General features: G+C 39.8%; 1 protein-coding gene across 1 annotated transcript; it reads left to right on the top strand.

Annotated features, from left to right (window-relative positions):
• The first annotated feature begins 18,035 nt into the window (after positions 1-18,035).
• LOC111921749 (uncharacterized) lies at positions 18,036-18,577 on the top strand. Its single transcript, XM_052771458.1, has 2 exons — positions 18,036-18,170; positions 18,249-18,577. Exons 1-2 carry the CDS (start codon positions 18,078-18,080, stop codon positions 18,468-18,470), a joined length of 315 nt encoding a protein of 104 aa, XP_052627418.1. The 5' UTR covers positions 18,036-18,077; the 3' UTR covers positions 18,471-18,577.
• Positions 18,578-18,830: the final 253 nt, after the last annotated feature.

Below are 18,830 nucleotides of genomic sequence, written 5' to 3'. Positions count from 1 at the left end.
TTCCGGTGGGAACCCATCAGTTAAGTGTCGCCAGAGTGGGACTATATAATGGTGTATATGTACTGATAAATGTGCCTTGCCTTCGAGAACTTACATGAGGAGTGGCGGTGCATAAGCTGGGTGAGTGTAAGCACCTATCTATGTTGAGATGTGGAGCATGAGTTGGTGAACTCAGTGTAGTGATCGTTTGATAATGAGATTATGGGGTGATAAGAGAACAAGTGGATCCGAGTGGGAGTAATCGCTTGGGATTATCAGGAAAACCATGGAGTGAGCCCATGGTGAGTCATTAAGCAAGAGTGTGTTGTAAGACTACGGGGAGCCATAACACCCATGAGTCAGCGATAGAGTGTTGTGGTTCTGCGGGGAGCCGTAGTATTCACTTGTTAGTGAGAGAGTGCTGTGAAACTGCGGGGAGCCGTATTACTCACTAGTCAGCGAGGGAGTGTTGTGATAACTGCAGGGAGCCATAGTATTCACTAGTTAGCGAGAGAGTGTTGTGATACTGCAGGGAGCCGTAGTACTCACTAGTCAGCAAGAGAGTGTCATGGTACTGCAGGGAGCCGTAGTATTCACTGATTAGCGAAAGAGTGTGGTGGTGATAATACGGGGAGCCGTAGCATTCACGAGTCAGTAAGGGGTGTCGTAGGACTACCCGGGGGGGACCTTAGCACTTAATAGTCGATAACAGTGATTACTGTTTGGCCGAGAGCTGTAGTATTCACTAGTCAGAGCATGAGCATAGGAGTTCTTTGGCTTGGGTAGCCTTACCACTTGAGTCTTCTGGAACCTGGTTGTCAGACCAGAGGTGAGACTGGGGTCTTTGTGACGGTCGAGGATTGTTGTATCTCGAGTTGAGGAGGGATTATCGTAATCGGAAGGAATTGGAGAGATGGTGTGTGCATAAATTCGCTAATCTCTGGTTCGGGTTGAGTATAAAATTGGAAATGAGTGGTTCCAATTCTGATGTGGAATCATACTTTCGAGTTGAGTCTGGGACAATTCATGTATTGAGTAGGTGGGATGAGGTTTTGGATTTGCAGATGGGTTTCATTTTGAGGGGTAATGATCTCCATCTGATGTCTCAGACCGGAGTGGGTTAGTTTCGTTGGTATAGAAAAAACCACGAGACGCTTGGAACCAGTAAATGGTAGAACGAAAGAGGTCTAAGGTGAGACGACTTCAGATGGGGTTGTAGTATTCTCTTGGGGTATTGCGAACTTCATGAATTGTGTGTCGCAATGAGTCGAGGTAGTTATTGTGCGAAGGAAGTCGGTAAGTCATTTTATTAGGTATGCAGTGGGTAACCTTTGGAGGTTCAACTATTGGGTCGGAGTTGACCTGGTGCTCAGTGTTGGAAGGGACATTTGAGATGAATTGGACTTATGATTAAGGGTGTTAGAGGATCGTTCTGAGCTGGATTGACCGTTTCCTTGTCTGAGGGCAGAGTTTTGAGGATCATTCCTTCAGAAGAGTTCTGAAAGATATTCAGGTGGTGGGTCCTTAGTGGGTTTTGACCTTTTCGTTCCTCTTGAGTTCGATCGGGATCGATTAGAGAATCAGAGTTGGTAGAGTGTTCTTAGAGTCCGTTAGTCGATGAGCGATTAACATGATGATGTTTTGCGAGGGTGGTCCTGCAGGAAGACAGACCGCTAGGGTTATCAAGTTCTGGAGAATTAGATCGAGTACTGCAGCGGTAGAAGGGTCTGTCCATCTTCGGGGTCGGGAGTCCCTGTTGGGTTCATGTGTCTTTGAAAGAATTTTTGTATGATATGAGGTCCTTCCGGTGGTACTTCTCGGGTTATTGGGTTCGATCTATGTTTGATAAGGAGCAATTTCAAGGGCGAAATATATTGCAAGTGGGGGAGAATTGTAACATCCTGTTTCAGGTCATCCGTAATTAGGGTTCATAGGTTGCAACCCGGGCATGAGGAAGTCTCGGGGTTACAACGAGTTGCTAGAAGCATAGGGAATCTCGTCACCTTTCTGTGGATATGAGGTTCATTGGAATCAGAGTTATATTGAGGAAGCAATGGAATCTTGAAGTTTTGGCAGGAATAATCCCTTATTCGAGAAAGGTGGCAGCTGAGTACGTCGGGCGTATGTGGTACGCCTAGCGTACTCATCTGAGTGATTTTTAAGTGGAGCCACCTAGTACGTTGGGCATACCAGAGGGTACGTTGGGCGTACAAGGCAAAAAGTGAAATCCCTAATTTTGGGTGTGTCCCTATATAAAGAATGAGATGGCCTCATTCCTGGCCACCATCCTCAGATTTCACACCCTCTTAAACCCTAAACCTTCGTTAACGGAACTTGTGAGTGCATTTGAGACCCTTTGGGTGTTTTTGTGTGCTCTTGGAGTGAAGAAGAAGCTATGGAGAAGAAGGAGTGAGAGTCTGGGCCCTTGGATCAGAGCATATCTATGTTGGGAGCTTCATATAGAGGTATAAAGCTTCAAACATTCTCACTCTTTTGATTTGTGCATCTTAGTAGAGAATTTTAGGGTTTTGTCCCAAAAGTTTGAGACTTTATGAGATATTGAGCTCTAGAGACTTTGATCAACCCCTTTGAGTGTATTTAGTGGTGTAATGTCATAAAAAACAAGACTTGGACGTTGGAATCAAGCCATGCATGAGATATGAGCATTTGGTGATAGAAGAGTGAGAGTTTTGTGTGTTGGTGACCTTATGAGCCATGTAACGGCTTAAAGTCACTCACTTTATGGAGTAAGAGCAGTTAGGGAGTCTAGATCAAGGATTTCAGTTAATGTTTTAACGGGTTAAGACCAAAGGAGTAGGAAAAACAATCTTGGTCGTACGCTGAGCGTAATTCCAGTATGCCCCGCGTATTGACCAAGTGTCCCCAATGGCTAATCTGGATTCGTGAGTATGTTGAGCGTACCAAGGGAGGTACGCCCCGCGTAACATCACTGTGGACTTTTGGGCTAAGTCTCATTTTGGGCCTTGAGTGTTGGGCCTGGTGTTTGGGCTTGTTGCACTAGATTTTAGAACCAGAAGGAATATATATATATATATATATATATATATATATATATATATATATATATATATATATATATATACTTTGGGCCCTTGAGTTTGGCTTACCATTTAGATTTGAGAGTTGGGCCTCGGGAGAGCCCATTTATAATTTGGCCTTGGTGGGCCCAATGGGCTGTAGATTACTGATGGGCTGGATAGTGGGCTACCTTTAGGCCTAATGTGTGAGAGTTTGGACTTAGTTCCTAATCGGGTTAATTGTGGGTTTGGCTCAGAGATAGAGGTTGGTGCTCCGCAACAACGTTTATAGGGGTTGTTCTTTATCCGAGGTGAGTCTTCTCACTACACTATACTCTTTAGTGGTAATTATTATGTGACCGGAGGGTCTTATGTGTTTATATTGAGTATTGTGACTTCCTGCATTATGTCTATGTAATTTATATTGTGTATTATTCTGTTCTTGTTGAGTTAGGACCAAAGGGTCCACCCGAGTTATGGGACCGGAGGGTCCCACTGAGACACATTGACTGAAGGGTCTTATTCTGTTATAGCCTCGAGTGAATAATGAGATATGTGTGGTTTTTTAGGGAACTCAGTAAGTTTCGTGCTTACCATGTTATGTGTTATGTGTTTTAGGTTTTCTCAGGATCGTGGGAAAGCACCGGCTTGATTGTACACACCAGTGATAGAGTTATGTTTTTAGGATCTTGGATTTTAATCAAACAACTATGGGGTTGCGATTTGTAAATTAAATAAAGGATATTTTTGAGAAATGTCTTATGAGAATCATGTGATTTTAAATGAAAATTTTGTTTGAAAATTTACGGTTTTATAGGGCTACTATAAGTGCGGAAAGCTTGGGCACTTTGGCAATGATTTTACTGCCGCTACCCCTACCCTTCAGACATTATACCTGATTTTCTTTCATTGCAATCAGAAAGGCCATAAAAAGGCCAACTGCCCGAGATTAGTATCAGTAGAGCTGGTGGCGGCGCCAGCTCCAGCGACCCTGCCGACAGGGCAAGAAAGATGCTCCTATGGTGAGGAACATATTCAGTGACTTGTTGACAATAGTTAATTAGAAATCTCAAAGAAAAGTAAAAAGTGTATCCTATGGGAAGAAAAGTCGTGGTGATAGACATTTTCAAAAGGATCTCTCAAAAATAAAAGGAGATTTCAAGGTGCTTCCACAAAAGTGGTTTCGTTAATTCAAAGGTGAAAGCTAGAACACTAAATTGTTCACCGTCAATGCGTTATAGGTATTGAATTTTGGGTTTCACTTAGCACGTAGTGACACGAAACTAAGATCATTAACACATAAGTTGTGTAACCGTAAACCTCAGTGGTAGTGCTGAGAGTCTCAAGGGTTACATTTATGAAACAAATGATGATGGAGAATAAGTTTGAGGTGGTTAAAGAACGAATGTACCTCTGCTATAAAATTGGACCAAGCAGAAAAACTCTTAACTTAATTGGAGAAGAGTAAGGTAGCTCATGATTAGAGTGAATTTGACAGCCTATTTGGGAAGACATAATTTTGGATTAATCAAGTCATTAAGGCTTTACTCAAAATCTTTGGAGGCTTGGGTCAACATGCAACAACATGCTTCTAGGGACACATAGTTAATACATAGATGAAGAATTATACCAGTCATAGGTCCATCATTAAGAATAGTCCTTATACACGGATTAGATTCAGACTAAAGTAAATTGAAATAAAATGAAAGAAAATATTTTTAGATTATGATTTGAAGTTTTTGAGAAAAAATAAAAACATAAATGAAAAATATGTTTGGATTTTATAAGATTTTCTGAAAAAGAATTAAAAACAGAAAGAAAAATATTTTTGGATTTTGTAAGATTTTCTGAAAAAGAATTAAAAAACAGAAAGAAAAATATTTTTGGATTTTGTGAAAATAAAAGGAAAAACATAAAATAAATTATGAGAAAAAGAGTGTACATACAATACAACCGAAACCATCAATTGGAGATGAGAGGCGAACCGAGCCTGGTATGACCAAACCCGAAATAGACCGAGTGTTCGGTTCATTTTGGTTCCCAGAAGAACCGAACCCGAAATGGACCGAGTGTTCGCTCTATTTCGCTTCCAGCTTTTATTGAGGCGAAAATGATTTCGATACAGATTCAGCTTCCATCATTCCTAAGCCATGTAGGATTTTATTAAAACTTGCTTCAGGCAAGGCCTTAGAAAAGATGTCAGCCAATTAATCAGTGGTTCTTACGAAATGAATTTCTACATTAACATCTTCCACACGATCCTTGATAAAGTGATACCTCAGTGCTATGTGTTTCGTCTTTGAGTGTTGCACTTGGTTATGACCGATCCTAATTGCACTCTCTGAGTCATAATATAGTGGGATTTTCTTCATGTTCAGGCCATAGTCTCGAAGTTGAATTTGTATCCAAATGACCTGAGATGTGCACGATGTTGTGGCTATGTATTCTGCTTCGGCAGTGGAGAGAGACACACAAGTTTGTTTCTTTGACTGCCAGCTAACACATTTTCCATCCAGAAATTCGCATCCTCTAGTGGTACTCTTTCGGTCCAGTCCACATCCTCCTAGATCAACATCTGAGAATGCTTGAACAAAGAACCCTGACTTGGCTGGGTACCAAGACTGAGAGAAGAGGTTCACTTCAGGTATCAAAAGATATTATTCACAGCTAGCAGGTGTGGTTCGCATGGATTAGCTTGAAACCTAGCACAATAACAAATAAAGAACATTATGTCTGGTCGACTTGCTGTTAGATACATTAGGGACCCTATCATTTGACGATAGAGGGTCATGTCAGCAACCGGTTTGTCCATAGATGGTGTTAACTTCGTGCCAAACGCCATAGGAATCTTTACTTTTGAATCTCCCAACATTCCAAACTTGGCAAGCAAGGTCTTAGTGTAAGCCTCTTGATTAATGAAAATGCCTTCGGGTCCCTGTCTAATATTCAAGCGAAGGAAAAAGTTAATAGGACCTATTGAGCTCATTTCAAATTTAGTCTCCATCAACTTCCTAAATTCAGCTGTTAAGCCAGGATTTGTGGAACTGATGATGATATCATCAATGTAAATTTGAACGATCATAAGGTTGTTACCATCTTTTTTACGAAAGAAGGCTGGGTCAAACAAACCATGTTTAAACTTTGACATTTTAAGAAATCCAGTTAGTGTTTCATACCATGCCCTTGGTGCTTACTTGAGTCCATAGACTGCCTTGTCCAAAATGTAGCAGTGTTCTAGATATTTCTCGTTTACGAAACCCGATGGTTGCTCTATATACACCGTCTCTTCTAGTTCTCCATTTAAGAAGGCACACTTCACATCCATTTGATATACTTCAAAGTTCTTGTGTGCAGCATAGGCAAGAAAATTGCGAGCCGATTCTAGCCTTGCTACTGAGCGAAGGTGTCTTCGTAATCTATGCCTTCTTCTTGACAGTAACCTTTCACAACCAATATTGCCTTGTTGCGAATCACATTTCCTTCCTTATCTATCTTGTTCCTGAAAAGCCACTTTAGTCCAACCACAGAGGCATCCTTTGGTGTTGGAATCAGTCTCCAAACTTTATTTTGCTCTAACTCACTGAGTTTGTCCTGCATCACCTATGCCCAATCAAAATGATTGAGAGCAGTGTTGATCGTCTTCGATTCAACCTTGGAGACGAATGAATTAAACATGCAAAACTCCACTTTAGAGAATAGTACAGTTTGTTTTGCTTTCAATTGTGAGTGTGTGAGTACCTTTTCTGTTTATTTACCAATAATTTGTGTTTGTGGATGATCTTTGGTCCATTTGGTTAGAGAAGGGTAATTAGGATCATATGAGGGATCCAGTTCAGCATTCACTTCTTGTTCGAATTCTGACTAATTTTCATCATCGTATGTATTTGTGTTCTCCCCCTCAAATGATGAAACTTCCTCAGCTTCAGGCTCAGAATTCTCCCTCTGGACTTGACTTTCGGTTGGTATTGATGATGATGGGCTCTCCCCCTGGAAAGGTGAATCTTGGTTATTTGGAAAAGACGAACCCTCCCCCTGAATATAAGGACTATCTTTTGGAGGTTCGCTTATGTCAGGCTGTTCGGTTGGTATCGGTTCTTCATCTGTCATTTTCTTTGCAGCATCATCAATTATGTTCTTCAAGTTGTCTACTTTGGTGTCTGCAGCTTTGGATTCAGATTGAATAGCCTTTTCTGGTTCATCAAATAGTAGCATGTATTGCTGAAAGAGGTTTGAAATTGGTACCGTAGCTTGACTAGAGTTTTGAATTATTTCCTCCACAAAACCTTCAGTTGTCTTCAGTTTCTTGACATAGTTATCATCGAAGGTGACATAATAGGTCTCTTCAATTTTATTTGAATGCTTGTTCAAAACCGTACATGCTTTGGAGTTTAAGGAATAACCCAGAAAAATTCCTTCATCTTATTTGACGTCAAACTTGTTTCGGTGCTCTTTTGAATTGAAGATAAACCATCTTGAACCGAACACATGGAAAAAATTTACATTAGGTTTTCGGTTGTTCAAGATCTCATAAGGAGTGATGGAGAAACGTTTGTTGAGATAAGATCTATTCTACTTGTAGCAAGCAACAACAATGGAATCAACCCAGAAATATAGAGGTAGAGAAGTGAAGCTGAGCACGCTTCTGGCTGCTTCACACAAAGATCGGTTTCGCCTTTCGACAATTCCATTCTGTTGTGGAGTATATGGAGCCGAGAAGTTGTGAGTTGTCCCCTTCTCTGCAAGAAAATCTTCAAAGTCTTTGTTCTTGAACTCCAACCCATTGTTGCTTCTTATGTTCCGAACCACCTTTCCTAGTTGAACTTCTACCTGCTTGATAAAGAGTCTAAGCTTGGGAGTGGCCTCTGATTTTTGCCTCAAAAAGAACACCCAGGTAAACCGAGAGAAGTCATCCATTATTACAAGTATATACATGTTACCACCAATGCTCTCGATTGAAGATGGACCATATAGATCAATATGAAGTAATTCTAGTGGTTCAGTAATTTTTGTATTGACTCGAGAAGGATGACTCTGTCGACTTTGTTTACCCATTTCACATGCAGCACACAAGTGTTCTTTATCGAACTTCAGAACAGGAAGACCTCGAACATGATCCCCAAGCACTAGCTTGTTGATGTCTTTAAAATTGAGATGGGAGAGTCTTCGATGCCAAAGCCAGCTTTCGTTTGAATGAGCCTTCGTTAGCAAGCAAACTGTTGGTTTCCCTTGTATAGGATTGAGATTCAGAGAATACATCTCTCCTTTTCACTTCGATTTTAGTAGAATATTGTTCGTCTACTTTTTAATAATCTCTGACCCATCGTCATCGAATTAAACTTTTAACCTGGTACCAACCACCAGTTGAGAAACACTGATAAGGTTGTGTTGTAAACCTTCAACATACGCCACTTTTTGTATTAAGAAATCAGCATTGGTGATCATACCATAACCTTTAATCGTGCCAAAAGAATTATTACCATACTTGACACTTCCACCATATTGAAGGGACCGAAACTCCCTCAGCTCTTCCCTTCTTCCTGTCATATGAAGTGAGCAGCCACTGTCTATGTACCATTCGTTGCCGAACTGCTCATTACGCATAACCGGCAAAAATTAAGCAGATTTAGGAACCCAAAGTTTCTTGGGTCCTTGTAAGCCTTTCACAGAGTAGGGACTTGTAAGAGAAACATCAACTAAAAAGGTTCTTTTTATTAATGTTGTTTCATCTTTTCTTTTTATGGTGAAAACTTGGATTTTATAAGATTTAGGTTCTGTTTTTGGATTTGTGAATTTGACGTTAGCAAACTTCGGTTCTCTACTTTGGGTTTGAACATCGTCTTCTTTTCGTTTTCTAGAAAGAGTTTTCCTTTTCCCTTTCGATCATTCTGTGAGTGAGAATGAGAAAGATGGGACTTGGGAACAGAATTAAGCTTTTGGTCATTGCTCTTACTTGGTTGAGATCCAAAAATATCTTCCCTTTGGCTCTTCTGATTGGTTGGTCTAGGACCGAAACCATCCTTTCGGTTTCTCTCACCTTGAGGACCGAAACTTCCTTTTACTTTGTTATTCTTTTGTGGACCGAAACTCTGTTTTATGTTGTTTTGACTCTGGGGACCGAAACACTTCTTTCGGTTGTTTTCATTATGTTGAGTGCAAGAAGCAGAGTTTGCTTTTATTTCTTCCTTTGACTCAGTGGTCTTTTCATAACGAACGTAATTAGGGTTTTGAGATCGCCAAAACTGTTTCCTTTCAGTGAGATTCTTTTTGTATCTCAAATTACGTTGATGCTTTCTTTCTAACACCTGTTTTGCAGTTTTGTGGATGTTGGCCTTTTGCTTCGGTCTTTGAGCATGAGTTTCGCTCTTTAACAAAGAGGATTCACTTGACGCCATAACCGGTTCGCTTGGAGTAATTTTGGTACCACTTGTGCTTGGCACATCAAAGCGTATATGTTTATTAAGTAGTTCTGCCACATACCTACCTTTCACCCTCCATGCTGTTTTCTTCGATAGACCAACTGTTTCATCGGCGTTATCAATCGGTGCTGACTAGAAAAACTCATCACAGCCATCAACATTATCTTCTTCTACTAAAGCTGCCAGTTCGGCTGTCTGTTGCTGAGTAACTCCTTTAACTGTATAAACTTGATTTGGAGTTGCTTGAACGTTTTGATATACAACAACCTTTTCCTTGAGGACTTTGGTCTTGTCTTTGGATAAACGAGCAAACTCAACAGAATTTTCCGAAATAAGATTTTTGATGGTTTCAGGTTCGCTTTTGACAAATTCAGAACAGTACACCTCATCTTCTACAAATATTACACTCATATAATCATCCTCATTGAATTCAGAAGTGTTTTCAATATCAATTTTATTTTCTGAATTCAACTTGGCATTCAAAGAGTCAAACTTCTGTACAGTTTCGGTTTTGATTTTTAATCTGTCATTTTCAACTAACAAATTTATAGCATGTCCTTACGGTCTTTTGATTTTATGAACGACTCTATTTTATCAAGAACAATTCTGTAAGCGGGAGAGATATCATCAGAAGAAACAATGTTTCACAGTTATATGCATTGGCATCGATTTCATCCTCCTTTAACTCAAGGAAGGGTAAAATCATACGATGTATCCTCTTCCCTATATCACAATCAAGATGCAATTGAGTAATGATGGAATATAATCGTTTAGCAATCAAACAAAAAACATTTCGTTCTTTTAAAAGCTTTAAATTATCTCTTTGCAAATAAATTGATTCATCCTTAGACCAAATCAACTCCTTCTCCTTTTGCTCAATCCACATACGCCTCTCCTTACTCTTCGATGATACCCTGTTGATTTGATCAGTTAGGTTAGAGTTTAAACTACCACTTATACTAGAAAATTTAGATTTTAATCCATTTAGTTCTTTTTCATAGTTTGTGAAGGGGATTTGTAACGAAACAATAATATATTGTAGCTTCTTGATCAACTCATCGCATTCGTTGATCTGCCCACTGATAGGTTTCGCTGCAAAACACCTATCTTCTCGCTCTTTCACTTCATCTAGCCCCCCCATTAGTGGTATAACCTCTCATTTGTGACACCCCGGAGGTCACCAATAGACACTTTCCTGCAACGTCCTCTTCTTTCACCAACAAAGCCTTGCCATGAGTGGTCTTTCTCACTTCTTCATCTTCACAATCCGTGGACCAAACTTCAACACCCCCGAACTCATCGTCAACAGTATTTCCCTACACAGTAAGAGCATTCATAGTGTTATTAGATCCAACTTTCTTCTTCTTCATTTCCTCCAATCCTCTATAGTAGTGACAATTAAAACCTGAGTCACCACCAAGTTTTACTTCCTTATTAGGTTCTTCGGTTTGAAAAACATTCTTCGGTTCCTCCTTCGCTTTCTCGGCATTGTAGTTTCCCTGCCAGTTTCGGTTCTTATTAGTTCGGAACCATCTTCTGATGAACTTCTTTGGATTTAACACCATCAAAGAATAATCTTCACTTGTTAGATCATATTCAGAAAGGTCTAAATCTTCTTCTTCAGCAACATTCTTTCCTTTAGAGATTAGAGCCAAGGACCTCATGCTTGAAACCACGTTCGTTTCTTTACTCACTGCACTATCATGTGACTTTAATATTCCCACTAGTTTTGCCAGAGAATAAGCCTTGAATTGTTTGTGCGCCTTCACAGTAGACACCACAGTCATCCATTCAGGTATAAGGCCATTAATGAATGTGACCTTCTGTTTAATGACTTTCCTTTTAATCCCATGCTTTATCACCTTACTAAGAAGATGATTAAAGCGATCAAAGGCTTGAATAAGCTTCTCTTCAGGCTTCTGCTTGAAGTCACCAAATTCTGAGAGCAATAGAGTTTGGATCGATTGCTCAAGATCTTGATCCGTAGAGTACAGTTCCTTTAACCTATCCCAATTTTCTTTCGCCGTTGTTCATGAGCTTACCAATTGAAACGTGTCCGATTGTAAAGTGAACCTTATCATCCTTAAAGCTTTGATGTTGCACTGAAACTTTTCCTTGTCATCTTGGGGTATGTCTTTCACATCATTGACGAGTTGATAGTACTCCTTTTGAGTTTTAACAATTCTTGAAGTGCTTGAGTGAGCGAATGGACCTACAGTAATTGCCTCCCAGATCAAGTATCCATTGTCTTCTGAACCAATTACATAGTCTTCGAAGTGATGTGCCCAGACTTCATAATCTTTAGTGTATAATATATGAATCCTTGTCGTCGATCCTATATTGTTGGATATATAGATTGGGTTTGTCTGAGAATCTTCCATGGACATGATGATATTTGTTCAAAACCTGCTTAAGATCAAACTTGTAAATAACGTTAGGGTAATATCGACTATTAAAGAACTACATCAATAGCAGATGACGGCTCTAACAATATCGATCGAAACGGAAAACCCTAAGATCTTCTTCAACAGAAGAGATGTGTATGGATTACACAGTCTCCTGCTTTGATACCAATTGATGAGTTGAAAACGCTTAGATCGATTAGGTCTTCAACAAGTTAATCAATGAAAACAAACAAACAAACAGTGAGAACACAAGACAGAATCAAAGTATAGATTAATGATTCGTGAATAGTCATGCCTCAGCAGAGCTAGATCAAGAACTTCCACTGTAGAGGCGAGCTAGGGTTTGTAGTACAATTGTCATAATAATAAATGAAAGCGATAATTACAAAGGATGCTTGCATGGACCTTAAATACTAAAACACTAATAAAAATAAACATGGTTGGACAAGCCCAAACCGATAACAAAATTGGGCTAAGGAGCAAGCCACAGATGCAACACTTCGGGTCTCAACAGTATGTTTTTTCTTTCTAACTTTTATTACATGTTAGCTTTGATATTTATATTCTATGTGTTTTGCTTAGGATCATTCCATGTGAATGGCATCACAGTATAGGTGTTATTTGACTCGGGGGCTACCTGATCATTCGTACCTCTTGCACTCAGCAAGAGGTTTGCTGGGTCTTCAGTCATTTTGGATTGTCCCTAAGAGGTCAAAATTGTGGACGACCGATCCGTCCAGGCATCAGAGGTATATATAGATTTTGTCCTGAGGACGTATGATGAGTGTTACCTCATGGATTTCGTCCCCATACCTTTTCTTGGGAACAAGTTTATCATAAGCATGGATTGGTTGAGACCTAATGGGGCAGTGATCGATTGTAAGCAACAGTTTGTTCATGTCAGGACCCCAAGTGGGGGAGAGCTGGTGATTCAGAGCGAAAGCCGCAGCATGGGCCAACTTTGTGTTCAGCAGCGACGGCTAGGTGCTACCTTCATCAGGGTTGCGTAGGTTATGTCGCCTAAGCTATGGATACCCTGGAGGAGAGTAAGGCGACCATGGGTGATGTACCAGTTGTGCAGGACAATCAGGATGTGTTCCTGGAGGATTTTCCTGGGATACCTCGAGAGAGACTGGTGGAGTTCAGGATTGACCTAGTTTCGGGTGCAACTCCGATAGACAAGGCACCATATTGGTTGGCTCCTCTTGAGATTTAGGAGTTTTTTACATTGTTGTAGGAGCTGTTAGGCAAGGGATTTATCAGGCCGAGCATTTCTCCATGGGGAGCCTTGATTATGTTTATGAAGAAGAAGGACAGATCACATCAGATGTGTATAGAATAGTTACCCACTCCCGAGGATTGACGATCTCTTCGACCAACTTCAGCGGGCATCTTGGTTTTCCAAGATCGATTTGCATTAAGGCTATCACCAGATGAGAATCAGAGATGAGGATGTACATAAGACTGTTTTTCGGACTCGCTATAGTCATTACGAGTTCGTGGTGATGCCCTTTGGGATCACTAATGCCCCTGCCATGTTCATGGACCTCATGAACCGTATATGCAGACCGATGCTAAATCGGTCTGTGATAGTCTTTATTGATGACATGTTGGTTTAATCCAAAACTTAGGAGCAACACAAGGAGTATTTGCAAGAGGTGTTGGATACCCTAAGAAGGGAGAGCTTGTATGCCAATTTCTCCAAGTGTGAGTTCTGGTTGCGCGAGGTGCAGTTTCTGGGGCACCTTGTCAATAAGAACGGTATTATGGTCGACCTGGCCAAGGTGGAGGCCGTGATGAGATGGGAGGTTATGAAGTCCCTATCCGAGATTTGAAGTTTCCTCGGGCTAGCAGGCTATAATAAGAGATTCATTTAGGATTTATCCAAGATAAAGGTACCCCAATTGACGAAGAAGGTTGTTGTCTTTTGATGGGGGCCTAAGCAGCAGGCAACGTTCGATACTTTGAGGCAGAGTTTGTGTGAGGTGCCGATCTTAGCCCTGCCAGAGGTCGTTGAGGATTTTATCGTGTACTGTGATGCGTCCATTTTGAGTTTGGGTGCAGTGTTGATGTAGAGGGAGCACGTCATCGCCTACGCCTCGAGGCAGCTGAAGCCTCACGAGGCGAATTACCCGACACACGACCTGGAGTTCTGGGCGCGGTTGTTTTCGCCCGCAAGATTTGGCGACACTACTTCTATGGGGTCCGTTGTACCATTTATACGGACCACAAGAGCCTAAGGTATCTAATAGATAAGCCAAATATTAACATGAGATAGTGAAGATGGTTGGACATGGTGAAGGATTACGACTTTGAGATCCTTTACCACCTAGGTAAGGCCAATGTTGTGGCCAATGCACTTAGCCGCAAGGCATTCACAGCCCCGATCAGATACATCTGCCTAAGGATGACAGTAGTCACTCTACTTTTGGAGCTGATCTGGGAGGACCAACAAGAGGCTACGAAGGAGGAACACCGGAAGAGTGAATGTATCGTGGGTCAGATTTCCTCCTTCGACTATGATATTCGTGGGAAGTTGACACTCCATCACAGAGTGTAGGCTCCATATACAGGTGGTCGTGCTAGATCCTGATGGAGGAGGCACACAAGTCCAGAGTTTCCATGCATTACAGGGTGACAAAGATGTATAGTGAACTTTAACCTGATTACTGGTGGCCCTACATGAAGCGGGATGTAGCCTGGTACATTGAGAGGTGCTTGACCTGTAGGAAGGTCAAGGGCAGGAACCAGAGACCTCACCGCAAGACACAACCATTGGATATCCCTTTGTGGAAATGGGAGGTTATTACTATAGATTTCATCACAAAGCTTCCCAAGACTGCACGGGGAGTGGATTCGATTTGGGTCATCGTAGATCGATTGACCAAGAGTGTCCATATCATTCTAATCCATGAGAGCATTTCAGCGAAGAAGATGGCTGATATCTACATCAGGGAGGTAGTAGCTCGGAAAGGGGTGCTAGTTACAGTGACTTCTGACCGATAAGTATGGTTCACTTCCAGATTCTGGAAGAAATTTCATGACGAGTTGGGTACTCGTGTACATTTCAGCACGAATTTTCACCTACAGACGAGACGTTCAGCATGAGCGGACCATCCAGACCTTAGAGGATATGTTGCAGGCATGCATTTTAGACTTCAGTGGTAGCTGGGATACCAACCTTCCCCTAGCAGAGTTTTTCTACAATAATAGCTACCACACCAGCATCGACTGTCCTCCCTTTCGGATGCTTTATGTGAGGAAGTGCAACACCTCGATATGTTGGGGTGAGGATAGACAGAGGGTTATAGGAAGTACCTAAGTGGTACTCAAAATGATAGAGAAGATCCAACAAGTCCGGAGTAGACTCCATATGGCCTAGAGTTGGCAAAAGAGCTACGCCGACAGATGTCAATCAGACTTGGAGTTGTAGGTAGGAGATATCGTCCTCCTAATGGTATCACCTTGGAAAGGTATCATCCGGTTCAGGAAGCGGGGAAACTTGGGCCCCAAATACATTGGTCCGTTCAAGGTATTGGCACGGGTGAGCCGAGTTGCGTATCGATTGGATCTGCCAGCCGAGCTTAGTCAGATCCACATCACCTTTCATGTCTCCTAACTGCGGAAGTGCTTAGTAAATGAATATGTAGTGGTGCCTTTAGAGGATATTCAGGTGGTTGACAACCTAAACTACATCGAGAGACCTGTAGCTATTTGATGTGCACAAAAGTACCCACTAATTTTAATATTTATAAACTAACAAACTTAGACTAACCATGCACTTATAGGTAAGTCGGGTGTCGATCACAGGGAACGGTGTTACTAATTAATTTACTTACTATTAAATTAACCTAATTATTAACAAGTTTAAAAGGGGTTTTATCTGATTTTACAAGATCAGACGAACTTAAATCAAATTCAATAAGTAAAAACACACTCTTGTTTAGATTGAATCCACTTCTTTCTTATGGCTAGCTAATGATTATGGATTATCAAGTTGGTTTTAATTATATTAGTAATTTAGTTCTAACTTTACTAATAATTAAGTAATTCATGTAAAACCATGTATGTTCACACACAATTAAACACATAACTAATTATGAATGTAAATATGCTATGTAAGATTTGTTTATAAAAACGCAATTATATTCACAATACACGTTCTCTAGCACAGCTAAGCTCCTTTACTCTAATTACTAACTAAAATTGGTCAATCCTAGCTCTAACAATTCAATGTTCACTAAATCATTAGGTAAACAAGTTCATGCAGTTAATGGTAACTAAGCTACACATAACATGCAATCAAGTAATTAAAGCAACAAACATAAGCATGCTAGGTAATACAAATCAAACACAAGCAATTTTACCAACTAAATAAATCCATAAAAATTGAGTTATTCATAAGTTAGAAGCTTCATCTAGCTAAACAAGAGTAGCTAGATTCAGCTGCTCATCATAGCAACTATCATCCTAACACAAATTAAAGTAATAAAAAGCATGTTCTTAATTAACTAAAATATAAAACTTTAGTCTTTTTGGTGTTGAAAACCTTTTTCCAATACCTTTCTTTCGCTCCAAATCGTCTTCTGGAACTCCGTTCTTCAGCCAAAAAGTTGCCCTTTCGTAATGATCAGTAATACTTAAATAGACTCCAAAATCTCACGCCACGTCGTGGGCTTCAAGTTATCCGTATCGGGCAAGGATTCCTCCAGAACGCGATCTTTATCTTCTAGAATTCTCATGCCATGTCGTGGCCGACTTTGCCACATCGTGGATTTAGTGTCTTTCGTGGATTTATTCATTTCTTGTCTTCCAAGTCTGCCATGTTCTACATATTGTCACTTTTGGACCCTCTCTTCGAAAATCCTTTTAATTGACTGAAAATAACAATTTAAAGTCATAAGACCAATATTCTAAACATATTATCAACTTATTAATAAAAATGTACTTAAATATTGCCTAAAAATAAGTATAAATATAGCAATATCAAAATACCACACACTTAGGCTTTGCTTGCCCTCAAGCAAATTTAAACTTAACCCTTAATTACTAACAGCACATAGAACAATCCGACTCCAGCTCAGCCATTATGCCAAGACCTCAACGCATGCATTTGTGTCTAAATTTTTCCTAAAGTACCCCCCCATACTTTAAATACTCACAATCTTCATAAACACTCGCCCACTTTTTCCGAACAATGCTCATTTTATACAACCCTCCGAATCCATCCGCAGAAAACCTCCTTATCCTCAAGGTATTTTTAGTTGAGCAACCAAAGCATACATAATCTAGAATTACAATATATGATACCACTATGGAGCTTTTTTGGAATTCTTCACTTCCTTGATAATTTGATCTTTGATTTCTTTGAATTCACCACCTTTGTTGTTTGATTTCTGGTATCTTCTAGTTTTTGGAATTTCTTGGAATTTTGATCTTTTCATCTTCATTTTATTTTCTCCAAAATTCTTCAAACTTTTCTTGCAATTCTCTCTCTTTTTTTAACATGTACCTCACTTTTTTCACTCAAAACCTACATTCTTAAGCAGAGGCGCTCAACCTCAACCTTTATTGGTTAATGATAATAATTTTCCTAGATACATTTCAGGTTTAGGCTGCTAAACATATTGCATCCCTCAAACCGAGTGGGGTTATGTTTTTGTTCCATGATTTCACTAAAATAAGGGAAGCCACAAATGCATTATAACGTATATTGGCTCAACTAAACATTTGAGCTTTTATCAGATCATCCCATATAACACTAGCAACTACATTTTATTATTATTACTAGAATCAATTATTAAAAATTTCAATTTTTTAAATTTTCAATTTTTACTATCAAATTCTATCATTATCTAGCAACATACTTTTTCTACCCCTACCCCACACTTATTTCATACAATGCCCTCATTGTATGCATAAAAATAAAGAGAAAATTACACGGTTGGTCCCTATGGTTTGCTCTTACTTGCACGCTTCGTCCCTGGAAAGAATTTTTAACTCGGACAATCCCTATAACTTTATTTCGTTACCCGCCTAGTCCTTCAGTTAACTTTCTGTCTTATTTGGGGTTAGGAACTACTCACGTGAGTGGCACGCTGGGGGCATTTTTGTCCTTTTAACCCTATAACGGACTTAAAACTACTTCTCCTTCCTTCTTTTCTCAATCGGTGCTTCCAGTTCTCCTCTTCTACTGCATTTCTTTTGCTCGTGAAGATTGAAGATCCACAAAATTGATTATGGTGAAATGCAAGTGTGGAGCTGTAGGGATCATACGAACTGCAGGAACAAAGAGAAATCCTGGTAGGCCTTTTTATGCATGCCCTTTACAGGTATTGAGTTATCAATTTTTTTGGTAATTTCTAGGATGAACCCTAGTTTGTGCTAATCGAGGGTATTGAAAACTTCAGGGACCAAGAAGTGGATTTATTTCGTGGGTAGATGAAGAAAAGCATACGTATGAGGCTGAAAGCCAAAATCTTGAGCTTGAAATCCATAATGAAGAACTTCAAATCCAAAATCGTGACCTTGAAATCCAGAATGAAGAACTTGAAATCCAAAATCGGAACCTTAAAATGTTGTTAATTGTCAGTTGGATTTTGTTTTTTGGGATAATTGTTTACAAGTTGTAGTATTAGGTATTTCAGTAATGGTTTTTGGTTGAAGATAATCTAATGAAAGGGTAATATTAGCATGTTTGTATTGCTGCATTTTAATGAAATGGTATATTTAGGTACAATTAATAGTTGCACTTTGTTGTCTTATAAAAGATTACAATGGATTATTACCATCTTGTATTGCTGGAATTGGGAGAGAAAGGGTATCTATTGGTACAATTAATAGATGCAATGCAACTGTAATCTTTTGGTATTTTTCATTTAACGTATGACCAAAAACATGCCAAATGAAATGACCAAAAAACATGCCAAATGAAATGACCAAAAAACATGCCAAATGATCCATTATATAACATTAAATGAAATGACCAAACA

The sequence above is a fragment of the Lactuca sativa genome, chromosome 4 (assembly GCF_002870075.4).
Source record: "Lactuca sativa cultivar Salinas chromosome 4, Lsat_Salinas_v11, whole genome shotgun sequence".
Lineage (NCBI taxonomy): Eukaryota > Viridiplantae > Streptophyta > Magnoliopsida > Asterales > Asteraceae > Lactuca > Lactuca sativa.
Note: the sequence above shows the minus strand (reverse complement) of the source record. Positions and strands in the feature narration are given on the sequence as shown.